General features: G+C 52.3%; 1 protein-coding gene across 2 annotated transcripts in view; it reads left to right on the top strand.

Moving 5' to 3' along the window:
• Nucleotides 1-17,044, top strand: part of TTC28 (tetratricopeptide repeat domain 28) — a 169,806-nt gene that overhangs the window by 115,140 nt on the left and 37,622 nt on the right. For both annotated transcript variants that reach the window (XM_026859546.1, XM_026859545.1), the window contains exons 5-10: nucleotides 1,822-2,329; nucleotides 11,572-12,913; nucleotides 13,290-13,813; nucleotides 15,389-15,498; nucleotides 15,734-15,863; nucleotides 16,255-16,473. In XM_026859546.1, the coding sequence (XP_026715347.1) occupies nucleotides 1,822-2,329; nucleotides 11,572-12,913; nucleotides 13,290-13,813; nucleotides 15,389-15,498; nucleotides 15,734-15,863; nucleotides 16,255-16,473 (2,833 nt within the window). The remainder of the gene's footprint in view (nucleotides 1-1,821; nucleotides 2,330-11,571; nucleotides 12,914-13,289; nucleotides 13,814-15,388; nucleotides 15,499-15,733; nucleotides 15,864-16,254; nucleotides 16,474-17,044) is intronic.

Below are 17,044 nucleotides of genomic sequence, written 5' to 3'. Positions count from 1 at the left end.
TAGGAGTATTGCACCCAGAGCACAAAGTATGCTTGCTCCTTAAACAAAAAGCACCAGTACCAGCTGCATTAGGCCTCCCAAGTCATAGCAAAATAAAATAGTGTGCCACACAGGTGCCTCCAGTGGCGGAGCTCAGAAGGCGAGAGCAGAGGGAACATACCTGCCTTCTGCCACTGCAAGGCCTGGAGGGGCTGCACCTGCTTGGAGCCTGGTGGAGAGGTCGAGCTGCTCTTCCCCCGTCACACCGCTCAGTGCAGAGATCTTCCTGTTAGGAAGCAGGAAATTTGAACAGGGGCCTGGGGAGCTGAGGATCTGCTGCATGAACCAGAACACTTGCCTGAGGGTGCATGGGGAGCACACAGCCAAGGGCAGGAAAAGGGTGAGGCTGCCCCTTGGCTGGTAGCATGGGGTTATGGGGTTACGCCATTTCGAATCGCAGGGACGTGTCCTGAGATGCTGTGTCACTGTCTCGGGTGGAAGGGTGGACTGGATCTTCCCTGAGCTAGAGCACTGGAGAGGGCTGAGAGCGATCTCTGTGCAGTCACCCTGACTGCTCCTTTCTGGAGGGTTGGAGAGATGGCTGCTCTGGAACTGGGTCACGGCAGCAGCTGGGTAGCAAAGGAAACGCACATGCGGGACCACGGGGGACTCAGGGTCAGGACTTTGGAGTGAACAGCCCTCCTGAGGCAGCAGATGTGCATGAAGCAGAAGGAACACATCCCTGCTCTTGGCTCCCTGCCCTCTGGCTGGCTGTGCGTGCTCTGGCTCTGCCAGGTGGAGGAAAGGCCTGTGTCCTGCTGAATGCAGTGGGCACAGGAATCTGATTCTCCAGATAATTTGTCTTGTTAAGTACAGCTGTTTCTCAGTGGTAAGAACTCAGGTTTTCAAATAGATATATTTATATAAGATGTCCCCAGGGGACAGAGGCTCCAGCTGTTCCTTGTTGCAGTCCCAGGGTTGTTTGGGGCTCAGTAAGAAACGGTGTTGTGCCTGAAGGACCCTAGTGCTGCACAGCAAGAGCTTTTCAGAGTGCGGGGCAATTGGCCACGCGCGGGTACGTGAGGGTGTCGTGGCCGCACGCTGGTATTGCAAGGTAAGCGGCAGAGGCATCTCCCTCCTCCCAGCTGAGCTGCGAGTACATCAGTTTTCTAGCAGTAGGTATTAAATGGCTGCTCAGCCTGGGAAGAGGAGACTGCAGAGCCCTCACGGTGGCTCAGTCTGCAGCACGGTTACGTCAGGTTACGTGTTCTGGGCTCTGGCATCAGCCTGCAGGGTCTCAGGAGCCTCTTGCTTCAACGTGAGCTTACTGGGTGGAGGGTGGGACGGAGCAAGCATTCGTGTGCAGTGTTCTCTGCAGGGGAATATTGCTATTTGTCTGGTTTCTTAGGAGCTGCCATACACAGGGTCGTTTGCTGCATTAGCAGGACTTGGTGTGGATGGTGAAGCACCATGAGCTGCAGGGGCAACACTGCTCGGTGAAACAGCTCAGGTGAAGTTTTCTGGGGTGCAGTTTTCTGCAGTGATCACTTTCTCCGTTTCCTCGGTGGTCTCTGCACCCTTGCAGTGCCGTCCTTCCCTCTGCCAGGTCACACACACACTGTGCACTTCAGAGGAAGAGCTCATCCCAGCCCTGGTATCCCGAGCCGCCCATTCCTGCTCCGCCTGTGCTGCCGCGGGGTGTAGAAGAGCTGCAGAGAGCAGGTTTTCTAGCTGGTAGTCATGTTCTTCCTCCAGAATGGCCTTTTGTGGCTTTGATTTCTAGGGCGGGGGGGACTTGTTTCCATGAATACTTGTATTTACTTCTTGTCTGTATCCCTGCAGGCAGCGTCCTCAGCACTGAGCAGTCTGGGCCACGTGTACACAGCCATCGGGGACTACCCAAACGCGCTGGCTAGCCACAAGCAGTGCGTCCTCCTCGCCAAGCAGTCCAAAGACGAGCTCTCTGAGGCACGGGAGCTGGGCAACATGGGCGCCGTGTACATTGCAATGGGGGATTTTGAGAATGCAGTGCAGTGCCATGAACAACATCTTAAGATCGCCAAGGAGCTGGGGAACAAGCGGGAGGAAGCTCGAGCCTACAGCAATCTAGGCAGCGCTTACCACTACCGGAGGAACTTCGACAAAGCCATGTCCTACCACAACTATGTGTTGGAGTTGGCCCAGGAGCTGGCTGAGAAGGCCATTGAGATGCGAGCCTATGCTGGTTTGGGCCATGCAGCTAGATGTATGCAGGACCTGGAGAGGGCTAAGCAGTACCACGAAGAGCAGCTGAACATCGCTGAGAGCCTGCAGGACCGCGCTGCTGAGGGCAGAGCCTCCTCCAATCTAGGTAAGGCCGGACATGGAGCAGAATTTGTCAGGGAATGCCGTGACTGTCAGAGGTGCTGCAGGCAGGATGCAGGAGGTTTGCTGTGTGGTGTCTTCTTAGTTACCCCAGTTTCGCCAGACTGGCTTCATAAATTAAACAGGCACTTGGCAGATTGTCTGCCAGTGTAATGTATCCCATGGTCAGTTATTAACCTGCCCAGAAAGGCACCAGAAAGCACAAGCTCATGGCAGAAGGGAAATGACAAGGTAAAGTGTATTTGAAGAGCTATTCAGGTGTCAGAAATAAACCTAAGTCTTGCGCTAAGGCAAGAAGTGATGTGGTTTATTACTAGGCTGTTTCTTTGGGAGCTTGTCAGCTGGATATGTCAGTGTATTGCTGCCTTGTAAGTTGGGAGACACATGGGTCAAATCCTAACCAAGTTTGGTTTTAGAATGTATACATTAAAATAGTAGTGTAGGAGTCTCCTGTTGTAAGGAGGAGCACTGGCATCCTGCTGGCAGGCTGGGAAGGAGAGAATTCCATCAGTGAAGCCCATTCCTGCTGCTTCTTCACAGCGACAGATGGGGAGCAACCAAAGATGCATTTCTGTCTGCTGTGGGATGCAGCGTTTGTGCTGCTGATGTTCCAGCTGTCGCTGGGGATGTGTTCTCAGCTGGCTGGGAGTGGCAGAACAGGGATGTTGCTGGTATAACAAAATATGTGTTTGCTGGCAGCCCCTGGATCTCAGCTCTTGCAGGCTGCCCCACGCTGTAAATTAGCTTCTGTTTCTGCTTGGCAGTTGGCACTTGGTTCATTTGTAGATGCTAATCGCACTCTGATGTTATCAACAGCAGGTAATTGAAAAGGGCTTGATGAATTACTTAATTTCTCTTAATAGCTGAGTCTTCAGGAGCTGAATGAAGAAGATAAGGTGATCAGGAGAAAGGAAAACAGTCCTAGCTTTCTAATTAGTGTTGCGAATCTCCTCCTTTACACAAATTGGGTCAAATGTCTGAGGCAAAATAGGTTTGTGAGGCAAAAGCACTTATGGTGTGCTTAACATTAGAGAGCAGGGAGCACTGATAACGTTTCTGTCAGCCTGAGCCAGCACCCAGCAGGCCGGAGGGGTGCGGGGGAAGCCTTGCATCTGGCTTCCTCTAACATTATGTAGGGCTTCTGCAGAGAACATCTAGTGAAGCACAAACTGCATCCCCACCTCTGCTGCCGCATGGGGCTGGGCCTGGGGAGATGCAGAGATGCGAGGGATCCGCTGGTCTGTGACGGGGACAGAGGCGCCCACGTGGAGCAAGAGGACCCTGCACTGTCCAGGCAGGGGGACAGCTCTGGGTCCCAGATGGGGCAGATGGAGACGTCCCTGGCTGTGCCTGGGGGGTGCACTGGCTTCCCCGCTCGTGGTCAGGTCTGAGGGAAAGTTCCTCTTGCTGTGAAGCTTAACTTGTGTTTTGTTTCCAGTGGAAGCTGAGCAGAGGGTGTGCAGGCTGTTCTGGTGGCTGGTTACTGGGAGGTGGCACGGCTGCGTTCCGCTGGGAGCACCTATGGAATAGGGGTGGACGTGCTCTGAGCAGCACTGGCAAACCTCCAGAGATCAGAACCACTTTCATTTGCCTCTCCTCCAAAGCATTTGCTGCTTTCTGAAGAATTGCCCCAGTTCTTTCTGAGCAAATCCAGGAACCGGAGGAAGAGCAGTCTGGGGAAATGGAAGCTGTCACTTGGTTTTGTTTTCCTTCCCTACATCAGTGTGGTGATGAGACATCTTGGCTTTTCCGTATTGTCTCCTGTTTCTGTGAGCCCTTTGACGCTGGGCAGACCACCGCTCTTTCACTAGAGAAGAGCTTAACTCAAGTTCTCTAGTATTTCTTCTGATTGCCTGTATGTTCAGTCTGTCTCTGCTACTCAGCATCATAAGAAAACCCTCAACAAACTGGTACTGAAATGTTGCTACAGGATGGGTTTAGCGGTTTGCTGCAAGTGCTGATACTCTCTGTACCTGCTTTGCCTCGTCCCAGAATGAAACAAGCCCTGCAGCACAAGGAAGCAACTTGCTCTGTTCCTCATCCTTCACGGTACTCACAGTTTAAATTCTCTCACCATTTTGCTGGCTCAGAATCAGTCAAGTTGGGACTAGAAAATTCATCTTATTATCATTATTAATCTTACAGCAGCTTTGGATTTAATGATGCTTTCAGTATGTAATTCCAGAAATTTTTGTTGAAAAAAAGAACTAAGAAAAGAGAAGAGTTTTGGTGCAGGAGAGAATGTTTTTCTTGTGTTGGATTTAAGCCTAAATATAACTTTCAGTTGGTATGCTGACTCAGCCACTCTACACTTCATATTAGAATAGTTTTCCTAGCTTCTGAGTGCAGGATCTCACGTTTCAGCTGTTATTTGGCTATATTTTTATGTCTTCTCTGTCAGAGTTAAGTTATACTGGAGAAAAAGAACATACAGTTCTTGTTGAGAAAGTCTATTACGGTTGTTTAAAATGCATCCAGTACCAATTAAAAAGTCAAGTCTTAATTGTCTCTTTCATCTAATCCACATGCAAAACAAAACCTCATCAAAATAACCATGCTGACAGGCAAAAAAAATGTATCTAAATGTGTGTTTCTAATCCAGAATGTTAGAGTTGGCCTCTTTGCTGAAGCAACAGAAATTTTGTGTTTGCATTTCACTGCTGTAGATGGAAAGCTCTCTTAAGTGTGCGATCTAATGCTGAGCACGACGGACACGGGGTGTAACACGGCCCAGCTGCTGCAGGGCTCTGCGGGGAGGGACGGCGCGCTCCGCGGCTCCGTGAGCGGGAGGTAACGGGCTGTGGGCGAGTCACGGGTTATCCAGCCCTTCACAACAAGGAGATGTGGAGTTTAACCAGAAGTCTCAGACTGTCAACCTTTGCAAAGCAGATGGTGTTTCCAAATGCCAAGGCTCCATGTGGAGAGCTGGCTTCTCAGCCTCTGCAGCTTTTAGGTTCCCACTGCGATGGGGAGAGGACACTTCAGATTATTCATAGAACACAGTTCGGGGTCTCTCCTTGGTGCTTTGTGTCTCTCTGCGCCTATAAGAGAATTTCCATGACTGTCTTCACGGGCCTGGCATGTTGTCCGAAGATGCCAGCTATTTGCTTTTGAAGCATTTTTGCAATTCGGGTCAAAACACAGTGGTCACATTTGGCCATCCCTCCTCTTGCTGCAGTAGCTCTCCCGAGGCTGAAGGAACATGGGTGAGCTTTGGAACTGCTTTTGCTCGGTTTCAGCCTCCAGCGTGTTCGTGTTTCATTCCGAAGGCACAGGCTCGGCTGGGCGATGGTTCCCCGCTCTAAGCTGGGGCCGTGGGGCAGCTGTGAGCCCGTGGCGGCGCAGCAAGTGTCTGTGCTGGCCCGTACTGGTGGGAGCCTGGAGGTGCCTCTGGCTTCTGCTGTAACCGCCTGCCGGGCTCCAGCCCAGGGGCTGCACAGGCTCTTCTAAAGTTACTCTGATGCTTTCTCTCTCACCCTACTAACCCATTGCCTGAATTGGAAAAATTGGTGATTAATACAGGCAGAGTGTAACTTTCATGGTTATTTTGCTGTGTCTTATACAGGTTTCTACCCAGTTCTAACTGTATTAATCATTAAGGAAAGAAAGCTTGTGAATCGATGCAATTTGTGCCATTTTTGGTGCTTTGCACTATATAAGGCCGTAAAGGCCATCTCTGGCCGTCTCCCCTCGTGTCTGCTGCGTTCTTGCCTCAGGTCTGTTCTGCTCTATCCTTCACGTGCTTTTACAGTGTAGTCCAGCTGCCTGACCAGAAGACTGTCTTTTACCTCGAAGTCAATGATTATAGCTGTAGGAGTGAGTCAGAATGCTGATGTTTTGAAGTGACAGTGTGTTTCTGGATTCTTCCTTAAGTGCCACAACAGATGGGTGACAGCTCAAGCAAACTAATGTGATAGCAGACTCCGTGGTGAGGAGAGCACAGCTTTGTTTCCTGTTACACTGCTTGGTTTTGTCCTGGATATCTCCTGGTAAACATTTGCTCACTGTTTTTCTCCTTTCTTGGCAGTAAAGAGGCTGACTAAAACATTTAGAACTGTGAAGGCTTCATCTCCCATTCATCTGCGAAACTCATTTTTGTCTGTTGAGGAATACACAAAGAGAGAATATATTTGGTAGGTGATGATTTTGGAGTCTGAGTCAGAACCTTTCCTTCCTGCCCATCCTTTGGAATTACCCCGGCAAATGGTGGAAACATACCAGGAGGTGCTGTGTGGAGTGTCACCAGGTTCCTTTTTTCCCAAAGGCAACCTTAATTTTTTAGATAAAATTCTAGGAATTTGGTTGAGCAGGGCTCGTGGCAGAGAGCAGCCGTTGTGGCGGGCATAGTATCCAGGGCGAAACTCCGTCCATAGCCTCTCCAGAGAGCGGCAGCACTGGCTGTTTCAGTAACCTGTTTGCCCTTATGCTTAGTATGAATTTTACTTCTCTGGCTGCCGTTGGCCTTTCAGAGCCGTGCTCTGTGTCTGACCTGCCATCTTCCTCTCCCACTTCCCTTCTCCTTCATGCGGGACAGGAGAGGTTGGTATCCTGAGGCAGGAATTCCTGTTATCTCCAGCCCCAGATATGCCTCTTTTTATCCTCAAGCATAGTATGAAGTGGCAGCAAGAGAGAGTCTGGGTTGGGTCAGCATCCCCAGTACTCGTTGTGAGTTCCTCCATGTTGAGGGAAAGAAGTAATTAAGAGGAGCACAGGGCTTCTTACTGGCATCCTCATCCACCACTCCTGTGGGCACAGCGTCTGCGCTGTCAGCGGCACTTTAGTGGTGACCACTCTGCACTGACTTTCCTTGTTCCTCACAGTGAAGTGGAGTTTCTTCAGGGTGCTTAACTCGGAGGCTGAGCATCTTGTCTGCTCACTACGGCCTCCTGAACAACCTTGGATACCAAAGGTTTTCCCTTCTCTGTCAAGTCAGCTGAGTATTTGCCAAAGAATCTTCAGTGCTACCAAAGATGTTGATCCAAGGAGAGTAAGACAGCTGAAGTGGAAAAATAAGGAGAGGAACTTTGTGACAGGAGTAGGATTCACATCTGAAGGCTGGTGAACCATGGGTGGCCAGAGCAACCTCAGCCTGATGGAGCATCTTGTGCTCTGCACACAGCAGCAGTCTGACCTGAGGACTGTAATGGATAACAGATCACCAGCACAGGAGCTATTTAGAAGGACTTTTTTGGGCATGAGAAATTGTAATCTAAAGCATGGATTTCACACCAAGCTCCTGACATTATCTCTTAATACTTTTTTTTAATGTACTAAGTGCTAAAAGCAGGAACTTGCATTCCATGCTGCTCCAGCACCCCTTGCAGGCAGGTAGCTTTGCAGATGTTTTTCTCACCCTGAATTTTTCCATCTCAGTGCCCTGTGGACAACAAGCACCAAGTCACAGGCCAGGCCTGTCTGGGCATCATCTTGGTTTCTGAGGTATCAGCTTGGAAACTGATCTAGATGTAGGGCGAAAGGTATTAAATAAAATAATTATTGTTTCTTCCAGATGAGCAGAATCCCTTGCAGCCCAAAATGAGCCCCTCTCTTTTCTAAGAAGCATCTGGTCTGTTTCTTGCAGTTGTTTTGTTGCCAAAGATTGCAGCTAAGGAGCTTGTATCGTGCAGGACATGGGAAGGAATGTGAAACAGCTCACACATGACATGGTTCGCAGATAAAGCAGACATGAAACTAGTACCAAGGTGTAGAGTCAGCATCTGCTCAGAGCAAGCCACGTGCCTGCAGTCCAGGGCCAAGGTTGTCTCTGGCTTCGACAAGAATTTATTTAAGTGTATAGCTGAGGGTGGACTGAGGCTGGGAAAGCACAGCTGCCATTTGATGAGAGGGAGATGAAGCAGGGTGCTTGGATATAAGGGCAGGGAGGGCAGCTTGTACAGGAAGGCTGCTGGAACCCCCCGACCAGCACAAGGCAGCAGGGGCACGCAGCGGGCCGTGGCTCTCGTCTGCAGGCGCTGGGCAGCCAGGCTCGGTTGGTGCTCCTGCGTGGTGGGTACACGTGTCCCTGGGGCCTCTGCGGGTCGGGCTGGGTGAGCTGCCGGCCTTGCAGGGGGAAAGGTCTCCACGCTGTTCTGGGTTCCTCCCGGTCTCTGTCCTCCTCCTGCCCATCCCGTTACTCTCTATTTCAGGCTGCTCGCACCTGCAAACCACAGCAGGTTGTGGCTGGTAGCTCCTGGCAGTGTCCTGGTGGCATCTTTCCTCCTCTGTTCCTTGAGAAGTAAGGCTGTGTTTTATTTCTCAGCGTGACACACTCAGAATTAGTGAAGCATAAGGAAATGATCTGTGAATGTGCTTTTGTAGAGAGGCTTGCTGATGAGTTCATCCACATCCTGCAGCAGCCACTCCTGCCAGGGATATTGCTGGTGACGTCGTGACTTGGTGGTGTGTTTTGGGAGGGTGGGCTCGGAGGGAAGGGGCTGTGTGCCGTTGCAGCACCTCAGAGCGCCGGCTGCGACTCACGGAGTCGGAGAACGTGTTCCTGAGGCGGCGTGTGCTCCAGCAGCAAGGGCTGTCCCTCGTCCCGGTGTGACTCCGTGGCCCAGGAGTGGTTGTTGCTGCCCTCAGATACTCTCCCAGAAAAGCCATAGATGCTCAGCGTTACCAGGGGAATCAACGATAAACTGAGAGAGTGGAAGATGCCTCCTGCACGTTACTGCATGTGCCGTGTAAGACAAATACCACGATTCATAAACCAACCACGCGCCATTTTAACAGTCACGTCTTGTTTGCTTCACTGTCCTACTGTGGGGCTGTTCTGGAGCCTTGGTACTCTGATGGTGAAAGTAATTTCCAGGGTTGATGCCCCTCTGTGGTTACACCAGCATTGGTCTGTAAACTGGTGAACTCTTCTGTGTCCATCAGGAATCGCGTTTGTCTCTGTTTGCGGGATGTGCATCAATTCACTGGGTGGCTCCTCTCTTTGTTTCCAGATGACTCCCTGCCCTCACAGCCTTGACGTGCATGTCTTTGCGTAGTTTACGGCTGATTTTCATCACCCCCTTCTTGTTGCTCTGATACATAAGGTTGTCCAGTCATTCCTCCATAACAATCCCACCCTTCTCTGTCAGCAGTGCTTCCTAACTGCGGTTCTTCGGGACATCTCGATTAACACTTGTTTCCTGTGTGCCAGTCACTGTGAAAAATGTTTCATAAGGCCTGTCCTCTTTTCTGCTTTCTAACTCCTAATTAAAAGGAATTTCATCAAAGAACAAGTTCTCTAGGCAGTCAGCTGAGCTCAAATTAGCTTTTAACCTGCTTTCTGCCCTCCCTCTCCCTTTTTACAGTCACTTCAAGCTGCGTGCTTTCCCACACCCAGTTCCTCAGAGGAGGTGGAGAGTGGTGCTGGTGGAAGGCCACGGCATGCCTTCTCCCCTTGAGGAGTCTGTCTGCTTACAGAAAGAGATTATTAAAAGCTTGCTCATCCCCTCCTTCTGGAAACCCTGGGGTTTTGGGGGGGGTTCAGTGAGCTGTGTGTGGGGCCCGCTGCATTGTGCCTCGCTAGGCAGGGCTGGAGCCAGGGCTCCGGCGGTGCTGGCTGGGAGGGACGGTGTTGGGAGGCAGGGCTAGGAGCCTGGCTCCTGGCGGCAGCGCTGGTGCTGCCTGCCTCCAGCTCAGACACCTTGCACTGCTTCCAGGGCAGAGGTTCAGCTAATTCCATCTTTTGTAGTTTCTGAAGCGACGGGACACTTTCACAGTGACTGCGTTTTGCAGTTCCTAAGTTACGTAGCTTTGTGTCCAATCCAATTCACCCCTTGTCATTACTTTGTGTTTCATCTGCGGGGGTCGATGGTCTTTCCCGTGAGCTCTCGGCTGTGTGGCCGCGCGGCTGTCCCCAAGCCCCAGCACTGGCCGTGCCTCCAGGTACGGGACGAAGGGCAAAAATATTTGTGCACTTGGGTCACTTAGCTTAGTTCATCCTGCCCTTGCTGCCACCACCTTCCCTTGTCATACCAGAGGGAAATAGCAGCGTGCACCAGCCAGAGGTGTGACAGCTAAATTAGAGCCATGGGCTTGTTAGAGCTGAGGAGGGACTTGGCCAGGAGCCGGGCTACGATGTCAGGGAGCCAGTCCCTCCCGCCGAGAGCCCCAGCTTTGATCATGATTGCAGTGCAGGGGGAGAGAAGCAAACTGTCAGCAGTAGCCAAGCATTTGCTGGTTTTATCCTGTTCTGCCCATGTTTTCTAAATTGCCTTCTCCCGAAGCATCACATCAGTAGGATAGTGAACAGAATTTGTGACTGATTTGCTTTGATAGAAATACAGGAAATCCAGCCAGAACACTTCATGCTGATGTAATGGAACTTGGGTTTTCAGTCCTACGTGAGTTTAAAAAATCAGTCTGCGAGGTCCACGTTGCCTTGGGAAAGCAGATTTCAGCCTTCATGTTCCAGGCTCACTTGGAAAGTCTCTGCAAATTTCTCATTAAAAGTAAAGACCAAGAGGAAGCTGATGCGCAGCCTGATTGCAGTGTGCTGCGCCTGCCGGGGACTGGGGGAGGCAGCTGCCTACTGACCTCCACGTCTCTTCCCCCTCAACACATTGGTTGTGATATGGAGGTGGAAATTGGAAGCTGTTTCCTTTTAGGGGCAGGAAAAGACCTGAAGTTGTCTTCAGGTGTCAAGTAACTGTGACAAATCTGCAGTATCTGTGTTTGCAGGGCTGCCTCCTCCTCCCACAGATCTCCAGGCCTGTTCATGAGTGTTTGCAAAGGAGCCACATGTATAATTAGCACAGAGTTTAATTAGTGTGTAAGTTGGAACCTCAGCAGATCCAGAGCTCCTGTTCCCCTGTCTCATAACACGTGCAAGATGACTGGACTGAAATTGAAAAGCAAATGCGTCCTCGCTCAGTGTGTCGAGTGTGGAGTCACTGGGTAAATGATGAAAAAAAAAAAGTGGGGGAAAAAAAAAGGTAGCATAGTCAGAAAAGAAAAAGGGCGTTTTGTAAGGCCAGACTGTCCAGTTGTTGTGGTGAATATGTGCCTCGTGTAATACAAAACCTTCTCCAGGCTTTTCCCGTTAGGAGCAGGCAGCAGTTCGCCTGGGAAGGGCCGGGCCGTGGCAGCCGAGCCCGGGGTGCTGCGGCAGGGGAGGGGGGTCCCTGCTGAGCCGGGGGTTGTGGCGACCTCAGGAGGGCCCTGGCATGGCACGGAGCTGCAGGAGGGTGAGCGCAGGGGAGTGTTTCTGTTGAGCCCGTTTCTGTTATTTTTCAGGAATCATTCACCAGATGAAAGGCGACTACGACACCGCGCTGCGGCTGCATAAAACGCATCTGTCCATAGCTCAGGAGCTAAGCGACTACGCGGCCCAGGGCCGGGCCTATGGCAACATGGGCAACGCCTACAACGCCCTGGGCATGTACGACCAGGCTGTCAAGTACCATCGGCAGGAGCTGCAGATTTCCATGGAAGTGAATGACCGCGCCTCTCAGGCGTCTACGCACGGGAACTTAGCCGTGGCCTATCAAGCGCTGGGTGCCCATGACCGCGCTCTGCAGCACTACCAAAACCATCTCAACATCGCCCGGGAGCTGCGAGACATCCAGAGCGAAGCACGCGCCCTCAGCAATTTGGGCAACTTCCACTGCTCACGAGGAGAGTACGTGCAGGCAGCCCCTTACTACGAGCAGTACCTGCGCCTGTCCCCAGAGCTGCAGGACATGGAAGGGGAGGGGAAGGTTTGCCATAACCTTGGCTACGCCCACTACTGCCTTGGCAACTACGAGGAAGCTGTTAAGTACTACGAGCAGGATCTGGCCTTAGCAAAGGATCTTCATGACAAGCTGAGCCAAGCCAAAGCCTATTGCAACCTGGGCCTGGCCTTCAAAGCCTTGATGGACTTCAGCAAAGCAGAGGAGTGTCAGAAGTACCTGTTGTCCCTGGCCCAGTCTCTGAACAATTCCCAGGCCAAATTCCGAGCTCTGGGGAACTTGGGGGATATTTTTGTCTGTAAAAAAGACGTAAATGGTGCAATAAAATTTTATGAGCAGCAGTTGAGTTTAGCTCATCATGTTAAAGACAGGAGACTGGAAGCCAGTGCCTATGCAGCCTTGGGCTCTGCATACAGAATGATACAGAAGTGTGACAAGGCTTTAGGTTACCACACGCAGGAGCTGGAGGTGTACCAGGAGCTGGGAGATATGCCGGGTGAATGCAGAGCACATGGTCACCTTGCTGCGGTGTATATGTCGCTTGGGAAGTACACCATGGCCTTCAAGTGTTACGAAGAACAGCTGGAGCTCGGGCAGAAGTTGAAGGACCCCAGCATAGAAGCCCAAGTCTATGGTAACATGGGCATTACCAAGATGAACATGAATGTCATGGAGGAGGCTATCGGCTACTTCGAACAGCAGCTGGCCATGCTGCAGCAGCTCAGCGGAAATGAATCCGTGTTAGATCGGGGCCGAGCCTACGGAAACCTGGGAGATTGTTATGAGGCTCTGGGAGATTTTGAGGAAGCTATAAAGTATTATGAACAGTACCTGTCTGTGGCTCAGAGCTTGAACCGTATGCAAGATCAGGCAAAGGCCTACCGGGGCTTGGGCAACGGGCACAGGTAAGGAGCACTGCGTGTGCATTCTGCTGACAGGCAGCGACGTACAAGTGCCCACGGATGCAGTGTGTGGCTGGGGGGCTGTGTTTATGTGGCTGTTGTTCACGGGGACGCGGCACAGCAGTGAGTAACGTGGTCCTCTGGGTGCCGAGGACTGTGCTGCTGCCTCAAAGAATGAAGATGAGGTTGCTTTCCCCTGAGAGGAGAAGTTTATAGGGTGGCAGAAGGAGGAGATTGATTCAGAAATGCTGGGAATGTCTCCTGGGGGAGCATTTGTCTCTTCCTGATAGCTTCGAGCTGGCATGTAAAGGAAATGACAAAATATCTTCTCTCAGGAAAATACTGGCAAAATAAATGCTGTTGGTTTCCTCCCTTGCAGGGCTATGGGAAGTTTGCAGCAAGCTCTGGTGTGCTTTGAGAAGAGGCTTGTGGTGGCACATGAGCTGGGGGAGGCATTTAACAAAGCCCAGGCCTACGGGGAGCTGGGCAGCCTGCACAGCCAGCTGGGCAACTACGAACAGGCCATTTCTTGCCTGGAGCGGCAGCTGAACATCGCTCGGGAAATGAAGGACCGAGCCCTGGAGAGCGACGCTGCCTGCGGCCTCGGCGGGGTCTACCAGCAGATGGGGGAGTACGACACAGCCCTGCAGTACCACCAGCTGGACCTGCAGATTGCGGAGGAGACCAACAATCCCACTTGCCAAGGCCGGGCCTACGGGAACCTGGGCCTGACCTACGAGTCCTTGGGCACCTACGAGAGGGCAGTAGTTTATCAGGAGCAGCACCTCAGTATTGCAGCGCAAATGAACGACCTTGTAGCCAAAACTGTGTCTTACAGCAGTCTGGGGAGGACTCACCACGCCTTGCAGAACTACTCTCAGGCTGTGATGTACCTGCAGGAAGGTAAGAGGCTGAATTAGGCATCACAGCATGTGGTGGTAGGTTCAGGGGGATAGGGGGGAGGCCTGAAGACCTGGAGAGAAGTGAGATACTGTGAGCGTGGTGCGGAGAGGATGTGTTTGACTGGTCTTTGATGCAAAAGGCCTTGCAGACATCCCTAGCTGCTGCTGAGCATCCATGTGAGTAGCTGTCCAAGCGGGCTGTTGTGGTCAGCACACCCTGTCAGTCGGAGCTTCCTGCTGTCCTGTAGACAAAGCAAAGCACAGCCTGTGCCTTCCCGGGTGTCTCGGCCAGTGCTGAGCTTGAATCCAGACTGCACCTGGCAGAGTGTCTTCATAAAGCTCGCTTGTGCCTGAGCCTGGAAGGTGTAAACCTTCTCTATAAATTAGCGCTGCACAGCAGGAACTGGCTCTGGGAAAACCACATCAGGTTGTGGTGGATCTCTGGGATGCTGAGAGCAGGTCTCAGCCCGATGTGTGCTGCTGAGAGCCACCTGCTTTTCCTGTTGCATTCGAGTGGGAGTGAGACCAGGTGGGTGAGCGTCATGAGCTGTGAGTGGAAACAAGTTGTATTTGACAGGAGGTGAGGGAGGTTCAGCCCCCGGTGTCCGGGAGCCATCTGCTGCTGCTGCTGAGCACTGGGGCCAGCGCTGGCTGGTGAGCTGTGCTGCTGCAGGGGGTTCCAGCATGCAGGCAGCATCTGTTCGGGGTGGTGGCTCTCTGATGAGGAGATGAGCAGCGGAGCTGCAGTGTATGAAGCTGGAAGCCGAAGGATTAATTACATCAGTTAGTTTGGTTTTCCTGAAACTGACCTTGGCAGGATTCCAGATGCTGAGGGAATTCAATTAAGTTGGAAGGGGAGAAATTAAATACAGCTCCTTCCCCTGGTGTGACACAGAATTCCTGAAAAGCCTGCAAGCGCTGGCTGCTGCTGAGCTGCGTGGCCGTGGCCAGGGCCCCGCTCCCCAGCCCGTGGGAAACCCGAGGGGCCCAAGAGGAGGCGGCCCTGTTGTCGGCAGGGCCCACGGAGGTGAGAGGTTTGGAGCATGGCAAGAGGGGGAACGACACAGAAGGTGCCGCTGGAAGTGGAATGAGCTCCAGGTCGTTCTCAGCAGGAGCCTGCCCTCTGCTCTGGCTCAGGACATGAACCACGCAGAGCCTGCCAGAGGCTGGGGAGGGCTGGTGGGAAAGGAGCCAGCAGGGTGGCAGTGTTTGGCAGCTCAGTGTGATGTTGTTTGTCTGTGTGGATTTTAAGTTTTAAAAGTTGAACTTCTTGGTAGGGGCTGAGTGAGTGTGTCCCTGGGGACTGCCCCTTAACCTCACTTAGGGGTGTCTGTGGAAATGTCCTGCTGAGGCACCTCTCACACTGGTGCCAGTTCAAGTGTTGACTGCAGCTCCAGGCACTGGCGCTGCCCTGCTCGGGGTCCCCCTGCTCAGTGTCCCCCGCTCTGCTCAGGGGCTGTCCCTGCTGCAGGAGCGCCAGAGCACCAGGGTGCCCAGCTGCGAGGCAGAAGCGCTCCGCCAGGCTGCTGAAGCCCCTTCTCCCCTTTGGCCCTCTCTGACTCTGACTCCTTCCCAGGACTGAGGCTGGCAGAGCAGCTGGGACGCAGAGAAGATGAAGCCAAAATCCGCCATGGCCTCGGCCTCTCCCTCTGGGCGAGTGGGAACCTGGAGGAGTCTCAGCACCAGGTACACTTGGGCTCCCTGTGCTGGCAGGCTTGTGACCTCCAAGCCCTTTGGGTCATTCCTGTCCTCAGGGGAGGAAATGTCTGTCGGGGAGGTTGTGTTATCACTCGCCTGCCCAGGGGCTGTCTGAGGCAGAGCTCCCCTGCCCTGGGGCTGGGCAGGCCCCGATCCTCCTGCTCTCCCACGCAGTGCTCTGTGCTGTGGGTGAGGAAGTCACCGTGGCTGTGTTCCCTCCCAGCTGTACCGGGCCTCCGCGCTGTTCGAAACCATCCGACACGAGGTGCAGCTGAGCACGGATTACAAGCTGTCACTCTTCGACCTGCAGACATCCTCCTACCAGGCCCTGCAGCGAGTCCTTGTCAGTCTCGGTAAGAGGTGCCGTTGGATGCTCTGAACTCCGAGCTCATGGCAGTTCAGCTGAAGCTGTGGGGAGGCAGTTCATCACGCCTCATCTGACCAGCACAGCACAGCATTTCTCTGCCAGGACAGAAATAGGGGTGTCCTGCTCTGGGTTTCAGGCACCTTTGGATCTTCTTTCTTGCTTCCTCCATTGATTTACCTTTCTGTGGCTTGTTTTCCCATATATTTCCTACAGCCAGGATGGTGTGTGGGACCGCACTCCAGCACAGAGGCTACTCTTTCCAGAAATAAGTGCTGTGACGCCACTTGCCCCAGTTTTAGTTTGGGTTGGGATGGCAGCTGTCCCTGTTCTGCAGACCACCTAGGTGTCGGGTCTGAGAGACAGCTCTGTCTTTTCAGGTCACCATGATGAAGCATTGGCAGTAGCAGAGAGAGGACGGACGAGGGCATTTGCTGACCTGCTCGTGGAACGTCAGACCGGGCAGCAGGACTCTGACCCGTATTCTCCAGTGACCATTGACCAGGTCCTGGAGACAGTGAATGGCCAGAGGGGACTTGTTCTCTACTATTCCCTGGCTGCGGGTTATCTGTACAGCTGGCTGCTGGCTCCTGGGGCAGGTGAGGTCCTTTTCGGGGATGAGCCTCTGAACAGGCCTTACAAAGGGAGAACGGTACCATTTGTAGATAGGGATGAGTGTGGGACCAGTGGACGTATGAGGGAATACTTTCCATCTAGTACCTTAAAGCTGAACGGACTGAAACCCGTGGCACAGCCACAGCAATAATGATGGAGAAGTGCTTATTCAGGGCTTTGTTCTTCACCTGGAGATGGAAATGTTTCACATGCTTAATATTTCCATTTTCAACCTCCTATCTGTACATATTTCCCACAGGGCAGAGCAGAGCAGTAATGAGATTCTGAGTGTGTTGGCTCTGTGAGAATCTTCTATGCATAAGAATCCCTACTTTAATTATATTTTCTGTGCTTTATCCTTCCAAAAGCTTTTGACATTTATTCACTGAAGTGGATGGCAGAAAACAGAAGGGCGTCCCCGCTTCCTGATACACCATTGAACTGCCTGATCCTCTGAATTCTCCTCATATGAATGTGGAAACACTTATCGCAGAGGAGCAAGGAGGATTAATTTGAAAAGGATTGCTTTTTGCAGGCAGCTGTTGTTCATTATCT

This window comes from Athene cunicularia (genome assembly GCF_003259725.1).
Source record: "Athene cunicularia isolate RWA chromosome 15 unlocalized genomic scaffold, athCun1 chr15_part1, whole genome shotgun sequence".
Taxonomy (NCBI): Eukaryota; Metazoa; Chordata; class Aves; order Strigiformes; family Strigidae; genus Athene; species Athene cunicularia.
Note: the sequence above shows the minus strand (reverse complement) of the source record. Positions and strands in the feature narration are given on the sequence as shown.